Here is a 13,014-nt window from a genome sequence, read left to right on the forward strand (position 1 = left end):
CCCTGTGGTGGGCTCTCCGAACAGACCAGCTCGGACCGGTGGACACCAAGGGATGAGCAGCCACCACCTCAAAGGCAGACAGAGACCTGGGCCCCTCTGCTGGGCCCTGTTCTGTCCTATGGCTCACCGCAAACATGGGGTCCCCTTGGGACGTCTCACTTTGAGCCCCAAGGGAAACGCGACCCTCTGTAAGGCAGCTCTGGATGCATTCACCCATTCACTCACTCATTCATTTCTTCATTCATCAAATAGTTTGCCAGGTACCGGGTAGGTGCCTGGAAGGAAGCAAAGCATGAGACCCAGGGTTAACCCTAATCCTGACCATGGCTGCCTGAGGGATCTTCCCAGGTCTCCCAAGGGCTTGAGGACCCTAGAGCTGAGCCTGAAGAAGGAACGCTTGAAGTCAGAACCCAACCAGCCTCACTGAAAAGAAGAATTCAAAGGCCTCTGCGCGCCGGCCAGCTTAGGGGCTGGGAATGACCTGGGAGGAGGGGCACCTGGAGGGAGTAGGGGAGGGGCATGGGGAGCACAGATGACCACTACCCACCAGCCTGGCACACCTGCCCAAACCAAGCACAGTGGAGGAGGAGAGTCCAACCCTGACCAAGAACACTGCTCTTCTGGGCTGCAGAAGACACACAACCATGGGCTCTGTCTCCTCTGAGACTCTAATAGCGCTCCAAGGTCAAGAGGGAAACAGGCAAGTCCCATCCTGAGCGAAGGGGGAAACGGCAGGCAAGGAGGACTCGGGGCTTAGAAAAGGTAGCCAGGCTCGGAAGAGAAGAGAGGAGCCACCAACGAGAAGACTCTGCTTTGAGGCTTCTGGACAGCCCCACCCTGGATGCCTGGCAAGTCACCAAAAGGCAAAAGATGAAATTCAAAGTGAGGGGTGTTTTGTAGCGATTCATTCATCAGTTATTGAGTGGCCACAGAATGCCAGGCACTGACATTGGCCCTGGGCATAAAGAGATCAGGAGACCCAGTCCCAGCTCTCCCAGAATTTACATTCTACTGCAGGAGGCAACAAACAGGGAAACAGAGATGGCCAAGATAACTGGAGAAAACGCCCTCAGGTCACTAAAACTAGGGTCAGGTGGTAAAGTAACTTGGGAGGAGGGCAGTCTTTGGGGAGAGCAATGAGGGGAGGGAGCTCCCAGGCTGAGACCTGAATGATGGGGTGGAGCCAGCGTGGGAAGGGTGGGGGAGGCACCCAGGCAGCAGGCAAAGGAAGTGCAAAGGCCCTGAGGCAGGAAGAGGCTTCTTAGCAAGTTGGAGGAATACAGAGGCGGGGAAGTAAACCATGGCAGGGTTGGAGAAGATAGCAAGGACCAAGCATGTCCCTCCTTCTGAGTCACAGGAAAGAACTGGGTTTGGTTTTACTTGCGATGGGAAGCCATTAGTTTTGAGTGGGGAGTGACTTGATCTGGGGTGTCCAACCCATGGCCCACGGGCCACATGCGGCCCAGGATGGCTGTGAATGTGGCCCAACACAAAGTCATAAACTTACTTAAATATCATGAGTTTTTTGTGACTACGTGTCACAGTGTATTTAATGTGTGGCCCAAGCAACTCTCCTTCCAGTGTGGTGTGGAGACACCAAAAGGTTGGACCCCCTGATGTAAATTCTGTCTGTGAAAGCTGACTCTGGGTATGTGGGGGAGTGGACTGCAGGGGGAAGAGCGGAAGCAGGAAACCGTAGGTGGCGGCAGAGGGGCGGCTTTCCTGACTTGCGGAGGAGGGAGGAGGGCTCCCGTGGGCAGTGCACTCCCACAGGCTCAATGTGGGAGTGTGGGGCTGCAGCCCCCGGACACCACCCCAGCAGGAGCAGGCCTCAGGGGTGCAGAAGCTGTCCTCAGCAGAGGCTAACACCAGAGTCTGAGCCAGAAATGATGGCTGCTTGGATCAGCATGGTGGCAGTAGAGATGGAGGGAAGCAGATGGACCTGGGACTCGCTGATGGACCAAAACACAGGGAGGGAAAGAGAGCATCCCATGGGTGGGCCTGCGTGAGCCAGGCTGCTGGGCTGGCACCCAGGGGTCCACGGCAGGTCCTCTCCATCCATCTCTCTGGGGAAGGAAGGCATGCCTTGGAATCTGCCACCATCCCAGCATCACTGCAGGTTGTACCGGTGCCAGGAGATGGTGGAAGAAGAGCAGCAGCTGAGGAGGACCCTCTGGCAGGGACACCTGGAACAGAGAAGCCTTGAGCTCCCCAGGGGCTGGCCAGGGGGCAGCAGGCTTGCTGTGGCGAGGAGCAGAGCTGAGCAGGCTCAGATGGCGAGTGTACTGGCCACCCTTCCTTCCTGTTGGTAAACCAGGCTCCTCTCCAGGGCAGGCAGGTAACCACAAGCTTGGAAATCCTCCTGGAGATGCTGTCAGAGCTCTGGAGGTTCTAGTCTTGGCTGGAGATCCCTGCCCAGAGAGGCTTCGTGGGAGGCCCAATGGGGCCCACAGCCACCGTGGAGCCAGATAGTCCAGCACGTGGTCTGGAGCTGAGGGGCCACACCAGGGTAGAAAGCACAGGAGAAAAAATCTACTGGTCATCCTTGGGCAGTGACTTCCTGGAGACCTGCTCCAGGGCTGGTGGTATAATATGTGCGCCTGGGATGGACACAGGCCACAGCTCAACAAGCTGGCTTCCCCATGGGAAGTGAGGTGTACATGAGATGTCCTCGGAGGGAAGTGGGGCTTTACTCTGCCCTGGGGAGCAGCTGACTTGGACCGCTTCCTACAGTCTGTGAGCTTCTGAAAACCAAGAGTCTAAACAGTAACCTGATCCCCCTGTGGGGCCTCCCTGGAAATCTGTCCTGAGAGGCCCTGGGCACTGGTATCTGGTGTTCCAGAAAAGCAGGACAGAGAGTACATAGCCTTGGTGCCTACCAGGGGATGAGGCCTGGCAGCAGGGCAGCCCACCTGCACGCCCAGCACGGGCCTCCGGGCCATCGCTGTGGCCACAGCCCCCAAGATTTCAAGGGGAACCCGCTGCAGCAGCAGCCTCAGCCCCAGAATGAAGCAGCTCTCTGCCAGGGCCAGGCTTTCCTCTTACTGACAATGAGAACATCCATTCACTCACTCACTCACTCGTTCATTCATTCATTCACCCATTCATTCATTCAAACAATAGCCTTCACTGAGCCTCTGTGGGAGCCAGAGCAGCTCATGAAACCCACACGGGCCACCTTCCAGGTACTTACTGTCCAGGCACTGGAGGAGGCACACGCTTCATGCCAGCACCCCCAGCTCAGCGCTCTGGGCCCAGAGGCACAACCGAGGCTCCTGCTGTCGGCACCAGGGAGGCAGAAGAACTGCTAAAAGTCCAGGGGAGGCCGTGCTCCGGGAGCCAGGACAAGCCTGTAGGAGAAGGTGAAACAGCAATAAGCACAAAGGAGCCTGAGCCCGGCCTGCCCAGGCCGGACAGGAGGAGAAGGGGCAGGGACAGGGGCATTCACTCATTCCCTCCTCACTCATTCGTTCAGTCATTCAGCCAGTCTGCACTGAGCTCCCAGTCCCCACCCTCACCAGGGAGCAGAGGGGCAAAGCGACAACCAGTCCAGGGCGTGGAATGATCAAGGGCGCCTGGCAGAGCCGGGGGTCCAGAGACAGTCCCTGGAAGAACAAGCAAGGCCTTCTGGGCCTCGAGGGACTAGCAGGCCCTGGCGGAGAGTGCCTGGGGAGGGGCGTAGGGAGGGCACGCAGGCCACAGGGTGCCTGCCCCACCCTGACCTTTCTGTATTTTGCTTGCAGCCCATGACACTGGTCTTGTGACCCTACAAGTTGCCTTCAACAACCAGATCATCTCCAACTCGGTGGTGTTTGAGTACAAAGCTCGGGCCCTGCCCACGCTCCCCTCCTCCCAGCATGACTGGCTGTCCCTGGACGGTAAGAGCAGCGCTCGGTCACCTCGCCAGACTTCGTGGGGGAGGGGCTGTGGAGGACAAGTCATGGAGAAGGAGGAAGCAGACAGGTCGCCGTGTTTCTGGCCAGAGTGGGTGGAGAGGGTGCAAGTGTCTACCACGGGAGGGCATGGTGGGGCTGTGCCCGCACCTGGGTGTCTCCCTGGGAGAGAGTGAAGTATGTGAGCTTGGACCTGCAGCGGGCACTCCTGGCAGGGGGTCTGAGTGGCCAGATAAGCCCCCAGGTTGCTGAGAGGCCCTTTTCTTGACAGACCCTGAGAAGCAGGGTCCAAGCATCCTCTGCTTGCCAGCCCCCAGAGCTGTTTCCAGGGCGCCCCTAAAGCTCCTGGAGGCCACCATGGAGCCCCAAGCCCCTAAGAGACAACAGCAATGTGGGCAGCTGGGTGAGGGCACAGGCCAGGCCTCGCTCTGGGTCCGAGGCCTGGGCCACGAGGCTGTGTGCTCCGTGCTTCTCTTCGTATGGAGAATGAGCCAAACCTTCTCGTGGAAGCCCTCAGACGGCTGTCGCCCACTGTTTCTAGGCTGGGTTCACTTTAGCCTCTGCCCTGAAGAGCATCTGGAATGAGCCCAAGGCTATGATCATGGTGGACAGGGGAGGGTCGGGGAGCCCCAACAGGCTCCAAGGAAGGAGGCCGGACCTGCTGGCCGAGGACGGGGCTCCTGGGCACCAGGGCCTCTGCACAGGAAAGCCGCCAAAGACGGTTGGGGGACGCAAATGTCAGAGGCTGCCCTTTGGGCCTGGACGTAGCTAGAAGAAGCCCCAGGCTTGGCCTAGGGTGCTGGGCCCGGTCTCCCCACCGAGACAGAGTGGGAAGGGTGGCTGTACACAACCTCGCCGTCAGAGAAGCCCGCAGAGGTGCCAGGTACTGCACTGCGGACTGCACCAGCCTGGGGCACGGGGGCTTGGCCAAGCTGACCACGGGCCTCTGCAGAGGTCAGTTTCTGAGCGCCCCTCCCCTGTCCACAGCGTCCTTTGCCTTCTTACCTCAGACTCCCCTTGCTGCTGGCTGCTGGAGGACTTCCAGGCTTGGGCACATGTCCTAGCCAGCCCCCCGAGCTACCCAGTGTGCAAACCTCAGCCTCGTCCCAGCCTGGGCCCCAGCAGTGACAGGGTGGCTGGCAGCCACCCAGGCCACTGAACCTTCTCAGCCATTCTGAGAGGTGGCGTCGGGTCAGCAGGCATCTGCACCCTGGCCGTGGCTGCCTGGGAGCACCAGGCTGGCCTTGGCAGCTACGCTGGCTAAGGCTAGAGCCAGCGGGAGCTGTGAGTATGGCCTGCAGGGTGTAACAGAGAAGGGCAGGGCGATCAGGGGCTCCTATTCAGGAAATCCGGTTTCAGTTTTGCAGAACAAACGGGAAATGGAGCTGGGAACTCTGCCCTGGATCTCCCTGAGTGACCAGGTCACCTTACCAGGGTGACCTGTAGGGTGTTGGGACCAGCATAGGACCTGTCTGGTAGATGGAGCCCTTCAGAGAGCCAGGTGTCAGCCAGGTGGTGCCTCGGAGCCTGGGAAGCATCAGCTGCCCCCTGGAAGCCCAGGGAGCCAGCTGGACCAGGAGGCTGTGGGCAGGAGAGGATGCTGCGATGGAGGCCCTGGGGAGGGGATACCACCGTGACTGCGTCATGGCAGCGCGCCCACCTGCTCTCCACCAGCCCCCTCGTGGGGACTTGGAGTTCTCCAGTAGGCCTCCGGTGAAATACCCACTCCTAGCCCCAGCAGAATACACAGGAGACATGGCAGGAGTTGGGGAGGGGACTTGGCAGCACCACCCCTGGGAGAGACAGATTGGGGCCCTGAAGGACCCTGTGCTTCCCTTTCCCTTTGGACTTGGCCAGGTGTCCTTTCAAGCCCAGGAGGGGAAGTGGAGCCAGGGCAGAGGAACCAGGAACCCCCACCCTGCAGTGGGGGAAGAGGGAAGTCTCCCTCTCCTTTTCCCTAAACAAAAGATACATCAGGATCCTTTCCAAACCTTTCACCAGCCTGAAAGATAGTAACAGTGGGGAGGGCCGGACAGAACAGCAGCACCGCGCAAGGGGGACACTGGGGCAGCCCTGAGGGTGGGGGTCCAGGGCCTTCTGACCAACCCTGAGGCCTGGCAGTGAACTTGGTGTCAGGGAAGATGATGCAACGGGGCCTATCGGAAGCCTTCCTCTCCCCTTCCCATCCCCCCTCTGGTCTCTGCAGCCCCTGTCCTCAGCCCTTTCTTCCCCCCGGGTTGCTGGGCAAATTCTGCGTGGGAGCCACTGGAAGGTGAAGACGCGCCAGCGGCAGGGAGCGGGGGTGGGAGGTTGGAAAGCAGCGGGGGCGAGGGACTGCAGCACGGAGCAAACGGGGACGCAGAGGCTGGGAAGTAGTCTGCGCGCGCGGGCGCGCGCTCACACACGCATGCACACACACACATACACACGTACGCAGGCACGCCCGCCCCGCGCAGCTGCAATGCAGGGCCTTCGCAGACCGGCTGGCAGCAGAGCCCGTGCCCGCTGGGACTGCGGCACCGCTCCACGCGGGGGAGGGCCGGCCTTCCCAGCCCTGAGGAGAGGCGGTGACGGCACTGCCGCACGCTTTCACACTGGCAGCCAACGCCGGCTCTGCGTGGTTGTTTCCCTCCATCAGTCACCAGGCTCCCAATCCTAGGAGAATTCTTTGCCGTCCCTCCCCCCACTCCCATCTCAGGGGTGGAGGAATGTTCTGGAAAGAGAATTTCTGCCTTCATTTGATTTTTTAAAATGGCTTTGTTTGCCAGACTCAAGGCTGGGGCGGGGGCGGGGCGGGGGGATGGGGGTGGGGGCGGGGGCGGGGCGCAGCTGCAGCAGGCCAGTAAGCTTTGTGTGACAGCCAGTCCATTGAGGGGGAGACCGTCCCGCAGAAGGGCTAAGTGCAGGGGTGCCCCATCCCCCAAATCTCAGCTGGGCGCAGCCATCCAGGTGGAGACAGAGCATACAAATGGGGGGAGGAGGAAAGTGGGGGTGCTGCCACTGCCTCCGCAGGCATCCAGGCAGTTCCAGGCTGACCTTCGGAGCTCAGCCCTCTGGGTCCCCAGAGCTGCAACCTCTCTCCCGGCACCCCAGGTCTTCTCCCTTCTCCCACCTCCAGTGGGAGATCTAGGGGGCACAGGCCCTGCCTTCCAGAATGCCCACTGCCTAGCACAGGCTGGGGCACACTGCGGGCTGTGGTACTTCATGTCAGGAACGCACATGTGAATGAATGGACACATGCCCGGGGGCCCACAAAAGGATCTTAGTTTGGCCCAGTGGTCAGGAAGGCTTCACAGAGTAGGTGAACCTTTATTGAGACTGCAAAGCTGAGTGGGCATCAGCCAGGCCCAAGGGGACAAAAAGGAGTACCCAGGTGGAGACAGAGCGTACAAACGGGGGGGCGGGGGGAAGCAAGGAAGAGGGGGCAGCAGGACTCCAAGCCCTTGGGGAGCTGCCGTTTTCACCATGTCCTCCCCCATGGTCTAGATGTAGAACAGATTTCCCCAGGCCACTTGTACCAGGACCCCAGGGTGGTCTGGGGCAGGCCAGCGTGCACTTGGGGATTCAGTGGGGACCCCTTCCTTCCAGGGTAGAGGCAGTCAGGCGGCAGGGTTCGCCCTGGGGCCAGTGGGGAGGGACTCTGGGAAGTGTCACTTCTGCCTGCGTTACGTCCTATGGATACAAACAGCCAGGACTGTGCTGAGCGCGGAGATGTGCTGTCTGTTTAGACAGCCTTGCCTGTGTTTGCAAAGAGAATAAACCCAGGCGGTCCACACTGCGGCCCTGGGGCTGAGGGGGCAGGGCAGTCCCCAGCGCACTGAGGGAGCTTTAAGTGACCCCATCCCTGGAAGGGAAGGTGAGTGGGACTTCCGTGTGCCCTGTTCTTCCTCGTGTAGCCATCCCATTCACTCCAGGGCCTGGATCAGAAGACCCCGGGGTCCTCTGATCCCGCCCCCACCCACTGCCCCCCACCGCAGGACCCCATTAAGCCGCTTACACTTAACTCTATTTACAATTGCCTCTCAGGCAACTGAGCCTCCCACCTGGGAGAGAGGATTGGAGTGGGGCGTGGATGTGGCTTTCTTGGGTGCAGCCAGCAGGCCGCCTAGGTAGGCCTGCTGACCCTTGGGGTCTGAGAAGGACCTGGTCATCTCAGGCAGAGGGGAGAACAGGACCGGGACCTTACCCCTCATCCTCCAGGTGCCTGCTTTCTGCGTAGCCTCAGGGCGGACACCCCAGGGCAGCCTGCCCCTCCAGCTCCCGGGCAGAGGAGGTTGTCTGGTGAGCTGACCTCTGGGGCAGCCCTCCAGGTTAGATGTCCGACAAGACTGAGCTCAGCTCCCATCTGCGGAGGGGCAGAGAGGAAAGGGCACGGTCTGGCCTCCCAGCTTGGCCTTCTGGTCTGACCCAAGCCTCTGGTAACAGATAGAAGATATGTAGCTGGGCCGGTCCCCAACACTGCCTCCCCCTACCTCCAAGCTGCCTGCCCCTGGCACATGGCCACGGGCCTGCCAGCCTCGTGCCTACAGCCTGCAAGCACCAGGGGCAGACCCCACACTGACCTAGGGACCACTGGGGCAGCCCGGGGGCAGCAGGAGAGGACCCTCCAGCTGTGAGACACCCCAGGGCTTCTGCCTCAGCCCGCTCCTCCTGGCCTGGTCCCTCCCTCCTGCAGACCTGCCAGCCCTTTGCCCAGTCACGGTCTCTCTGGGCCTGTTGTGTCCCCGCCTGTCCCCATGGGAGAGAGTGCAGAACCTGGGAACAAATTCTGAGAGCATCACTTTGACCAGATGGTGTAGGGGAAAGACTAAAGTAATTTGGTGGTAAATAGTTTCAAATGTCAGTTTCACTAAAACAAGCACAGTCTGTGTCAGGGAGCAGAATGCAAAACGCACAAGCTCTTTGAAGAGCAGACCACAGCAGCAGCGCACTGTCTCCACTGCCGAGATGCCTTGGGTTACACCCTCCGGCAAGGCCCAGGAGCCACCCTCTCCTGCCTCGGAGCACTTTGGCGGCCGTGCGGGAGAAGCAGGGACACAGGGGACTTCCCTCAGTGAGAAGGGGGCCCTGCCCAGAGCCTTCCTTCTGGCGTTTACCTGCCGTGGGCACACCAAGGCCAGTTAGCTTGTGGGTCTCTGGGTGCTTCTTGGCCCAGCAGGGACCTAACAGACATGGTGGCAGGGGAGGAAGCTGATGTGACCCAGTCTTACACTTGGGACTGCGAGCCAAATGGCAGGACGTGCCTCCTCTTGGAGCTGCAGCCTGGCCAGCTGGGCCTGGCCTCCTCATGAGCAGTCCCTCTGTAGTCTGGGGGCCCCATCATTAACACACTGGGGGAGGGGGGTCCGTCCTCAGTGCTCCTTAGCCAGGGACCTAGGGGCCCCGGGGAAGCCATCTCACGTTGTTTGCAGCTGGAGCCACACCAGGTGGATCCGCTTGCAGCTGCTGTGTGTGGCAGGGAGCAGGTCACCTTGGGGCTGCCTCCCGGCCTCTGTGCAGCAGTGACCAGCGGTGCCCTGCAGAGGGACGGCCCTGAGGAGCAGGTTCGGCATCTGCAGCAGCTTCACCCTGCCTGTGGGAGCAGGGAGCCGAGTAAGCACTGTGGGTGAAGCCCCAGAGCCTGGCAGACATGGCTGCTCTGGCAGGATGGATTTCCTGGCCACCTGGGGTCAGGTGGCTCATCTGGAGGTGTGAGGCGGGAGGCTGAGACCCTCAGGTGGTCAGTGTCCACCCACTTACCCTCAACCTTTGCGTTTGCTCCCTAGGGCAGCTATAGCAAATGACTATAAATGCGAGGACTTGGTCTCTCGCAGCCTGGAGGCTAGAAGTCCAAAGTCAAGGTGTCAGCAGGGCCCACACTCCCTCTTGAAGCCTCTAGGGGACAATCCTTCTTGCCTCTTTCAGCTCCTGGTAGCTGCTGGCAGCCCTTGACCTTCCTTGGCTCGTGGCAGCATAACTCCAGTCCCTGCCTCCATTGCCATGTGACATCCTCCCTCTGCATGTGTTTCTGTGTCTCTGTTTTCTCTCGTAGGGACCCCGGTCACTGGGTTGGGGACACCCAGTCCAGCCGGGACCCTCTTAACTAGTTACATCTGTAATGAATTAATTACAAAGACCCTGTTTCCAAAGGGCACATCCCGAATCAAGGGGAGAAGGGAGGGGCCCAGGAGAGAGCTGGCTACATGGACATTAACAGAACATTCTAGAAGGATGTGTCAGTGATGGGGACTGAGAAGGAGCAGTCCTGGGAGTCGGAGGGACACAGGAGAGGGTGGAGTGAGAGGGCTTATAAGGCGGAGGGGGCGGCCAGCCGGGGCAGAGGTGCTGACAGTCCCCACACCAACCAAGGACCAAACAGGCCCTGGGGACCTTCTCCTGGGCCACTCTGCTCCCTGTGCCCACTCTCCCGGAGGGCTTATCCCTGCCTGGGGCTCTCCTCGCAGTATTTAAAGGTGGGGGCACCCTGATACCTCCTCCCCTGTACCTCTTCCCAATGCAGAACCACCTCTCTGACCACCCCAGGCCATCTCTGCTCAGATTCCTCTTGGGCAAGTCCACCCATCCCAGATGGGACTCATGCCTTCCTTCTGTTCCCTGCCCCAACCCCACATCTCCTGCAACATTCCCTGCCTCGGGGGACAGTCACACCCACCCAGAAGACCAGCATCACCCCTGAGACCTCCCACCACTCCCTACCCCATCACCATCTGGGGTTTCTCTCCCTACTTCTCCCACTTCTCCCCGCCCCCTCTGCCACCACCTTCATTCAGCCTCGAGTCAGTTCATACTCCTAACCAGGCTCCATCCCCTGGGCTATGGGTCTTTCCATCTGATGCTGTGCCAGGCGCCACACTCAGCTGCAGGGCCTTCATTGTCATGGCAACAAACCATGAGGGAACATAACCAATGCGGTGAAAGCGGGTGGCCTGGTAGAGGGTGCCAGGGTGCTGCCTTAGGTTGGGGGTCCAGAGGAGGCCTCTATGGGAAGACAGTGTGACAGGCAGGAGCCGGCCAGGCTAAGATCGTGGGCAGAACACTCTGGGCAGAGGGGGTAACAAGAACACAGTCCCAGGGAAAGAAGGAGCCTGGTGTGTTCAGGGGGCTGAGGAGGCCGCTGTGGTGGGGCTGATGGGAGAAGGCTCAGTGAGGGAGGAGGGGCCGCATGGGCCCATCGGCCAAGGCCTGGAGCTGGGAGTTTATCCAGAGGACAGAGCCCCAGCAGGGCACTGGGCAGGGGGCTGACACACTCGGGTGTCCATTGTCAAGCTCCCGCTGCTGTGAAGGGAATGACTTGTGTCTCCACTGGCCAGGAGACCATGGGACACTCCTGCATCACACAGGGAGAGCTGATGGCACTCCAGGGGGCAGTGATGATGTGTCCCAGGGACAGTGTGGGGACATTTGGAGGTGCGGTCCAGGGTCCCGCTAGTAACTAGAACACGGAGAAGGAGAACAGAGGGGGCATGGACAGCTGGGGTCCGTGGGCCATTTCCCGAGGTGGAGGAGTGGGAAGAAGCAGGTTGGGTTCTGGTCCTGTTTGGTTTGTCAGCCCTGTTAGAGTCCCCAGAGGTACAGTGGGGTTTGGAAGTCTGCAGGCCACGGAGAGGTCTGGGGTGGTGGTAACACCTGGGAGTCCATAGCCCGGACGGGGGCTTTAAAGTCACGGACCTGGATGCAATGGCGCTGTGGGAGGGTGTGGGTCGGCCATGGCCCCCTAGGACTTCTTGGGTGTCAGCAGAAAAGGGGCTGGCAAAGAGGCTGAGGAGAATCAGCCAGCAAGCCAGGAGGAAGACAGAGAGGACGTGATCCCAGCGAGGCTGGGAGAGGGCCTTTCAAGAAGAAGGATGTGGTGGCCACATCCAGGGCCAGGAGAGGTGGGCAGAGCGTTCCGTGTAAAGGAAACAGCGTGTAGGAAGGGCTACGGCCAGAGGGAGCAACGTGAGTTTGAAGACCCCAGAGAAGTGGCTAGAAACGCCAGATAAGAGGGTCCCCAGCCTGTCTCGGAGCTCAGAGCCATGGCTGGCCCCCGGCTGGGACAACGGAAAGGGCCAGGAGCCTCACACACTCGCCAGGCCCAGGAGATCCTGTGTCTCTACCACCTCTCGCCTCCCTGTGAGCAAGAGGAGTGGACCTGGGCCCTGCTTTTCCTGCCTGACCTCTGGTGTCGGCCCAGTCAACCCTCCAATAGGCCTGTGGGCCCCAGGAAGACATCTCCCTTGACCCCAGACTTGGGGACATCCCACCCCCGTTCTGAGTGCCAGGGATAAAACCATCAGAGTGCAATGGCCAGAGACGAGCCCAAGAGTGGGAACAAACTGTGACTCACCCCAAAATGGGGTGTGGATGTGAGACGCCCAGGAGACAGCACTCAGCCTTCTGCCTCGTTGCTGTGTAAGGCAGGAGCCCTGCACATGGCTGGGACACCGCCTGTCAGACCCGCCAGAGCAATGACACCCGCACCCTGAGGTCAGCTGTGTCGTCGGGCTGCCATCATCCAACCACGTCATCTAGATGCAGGTGAGCTGTGATCCAGGAGACAAGAGCCTCGACAAGGCAAGCCTCCCGGCAAAACCACGACCCTGGAGGGACCAGCAGGGGTGGGGACACTGCTCGGCCAGGCCAGCATTTGGCTGGCTGGCTTAGCCTTTCCTGGGATCTGGCCCCCAGAATCTACCTTCCTGGGAAAGAGTGGAGATGCCGATCTGTTCATGCAGTAATGGGGAGCGATGGTCTGAGACTTCGAGATTCAGCCCATCGGCAGGAAGGAAGAGAGGCTGGGGCAGAGCAAGGGCTGGGGCGGCCTCCAGGAGAAGCAGGGGCCTGGAGGTTCCCCCTGCCCCCCAATCCACCTCCTGGCCGGACTGAGAAGGCAAAACAGCCCCTGGCTGGGGCCAAGAGCAAGGCTTCTCCTTCTAAAAGCTCCTAAAAATACACACGTCTCTCATCCTTTCCAAGCAGCCCAGCGACCTTGCAGCCCCACTCCTGCGAGGACCGGGCACTCCACCAAATGGTCGGATAGGCTGAAGACTGGCGGCTCCTCTGCCGCAGTAAGCTGCTGAGGCTTTCCACTTGTGAGCCCAAAGCCCTTTGAGAAAGAAAGGGATAGGCAGGTGTGCGTCAC

At 60.3% G+C, this 13,014-nt stretch overlaps 1 protein-coding gene across 11 annotated transcripts in view; it reads left to right on the forward strand.

Moving 5' to 3' along the window:
• The window catches only part of CAMTA1 (calmodulin binding transcription activator 1), a 761,376-nt gene that overhangs the window by 684,362 nt on the left and 64,000 nt on the right, over positions 1–13,014 (forward strand). For all 11 annotated transcript variants that reach the window (XM_053920471.2, XM_053920463.2, XM_053920464.2 and 8 more), the window contains one exon: positions 3,744–3,878. In XM_053920471.2, coding sequence (XP_053776446.1) covers positions 3,744–3,878 — 135 coding nt within the window. The remainder of the gene's footprint in view (positions 1–3,743; positions 3,879–13,014) is intronic.

The sequence above is a fragment of the Desmodus rotundus genome, chromosome 3, assembly GCF_022682495.2.
Source record: "Desmodus rotundus isolate HL8 chromosome 3, HLdesRot8A.1, whole genome shotgun sequence".
Lineage (NCBI taxonomy): Eukaryota > Metazoa > Chordata > Mammalia > Chiroptera > Phyllostomidae > Desmodus > Desmodus rotundus.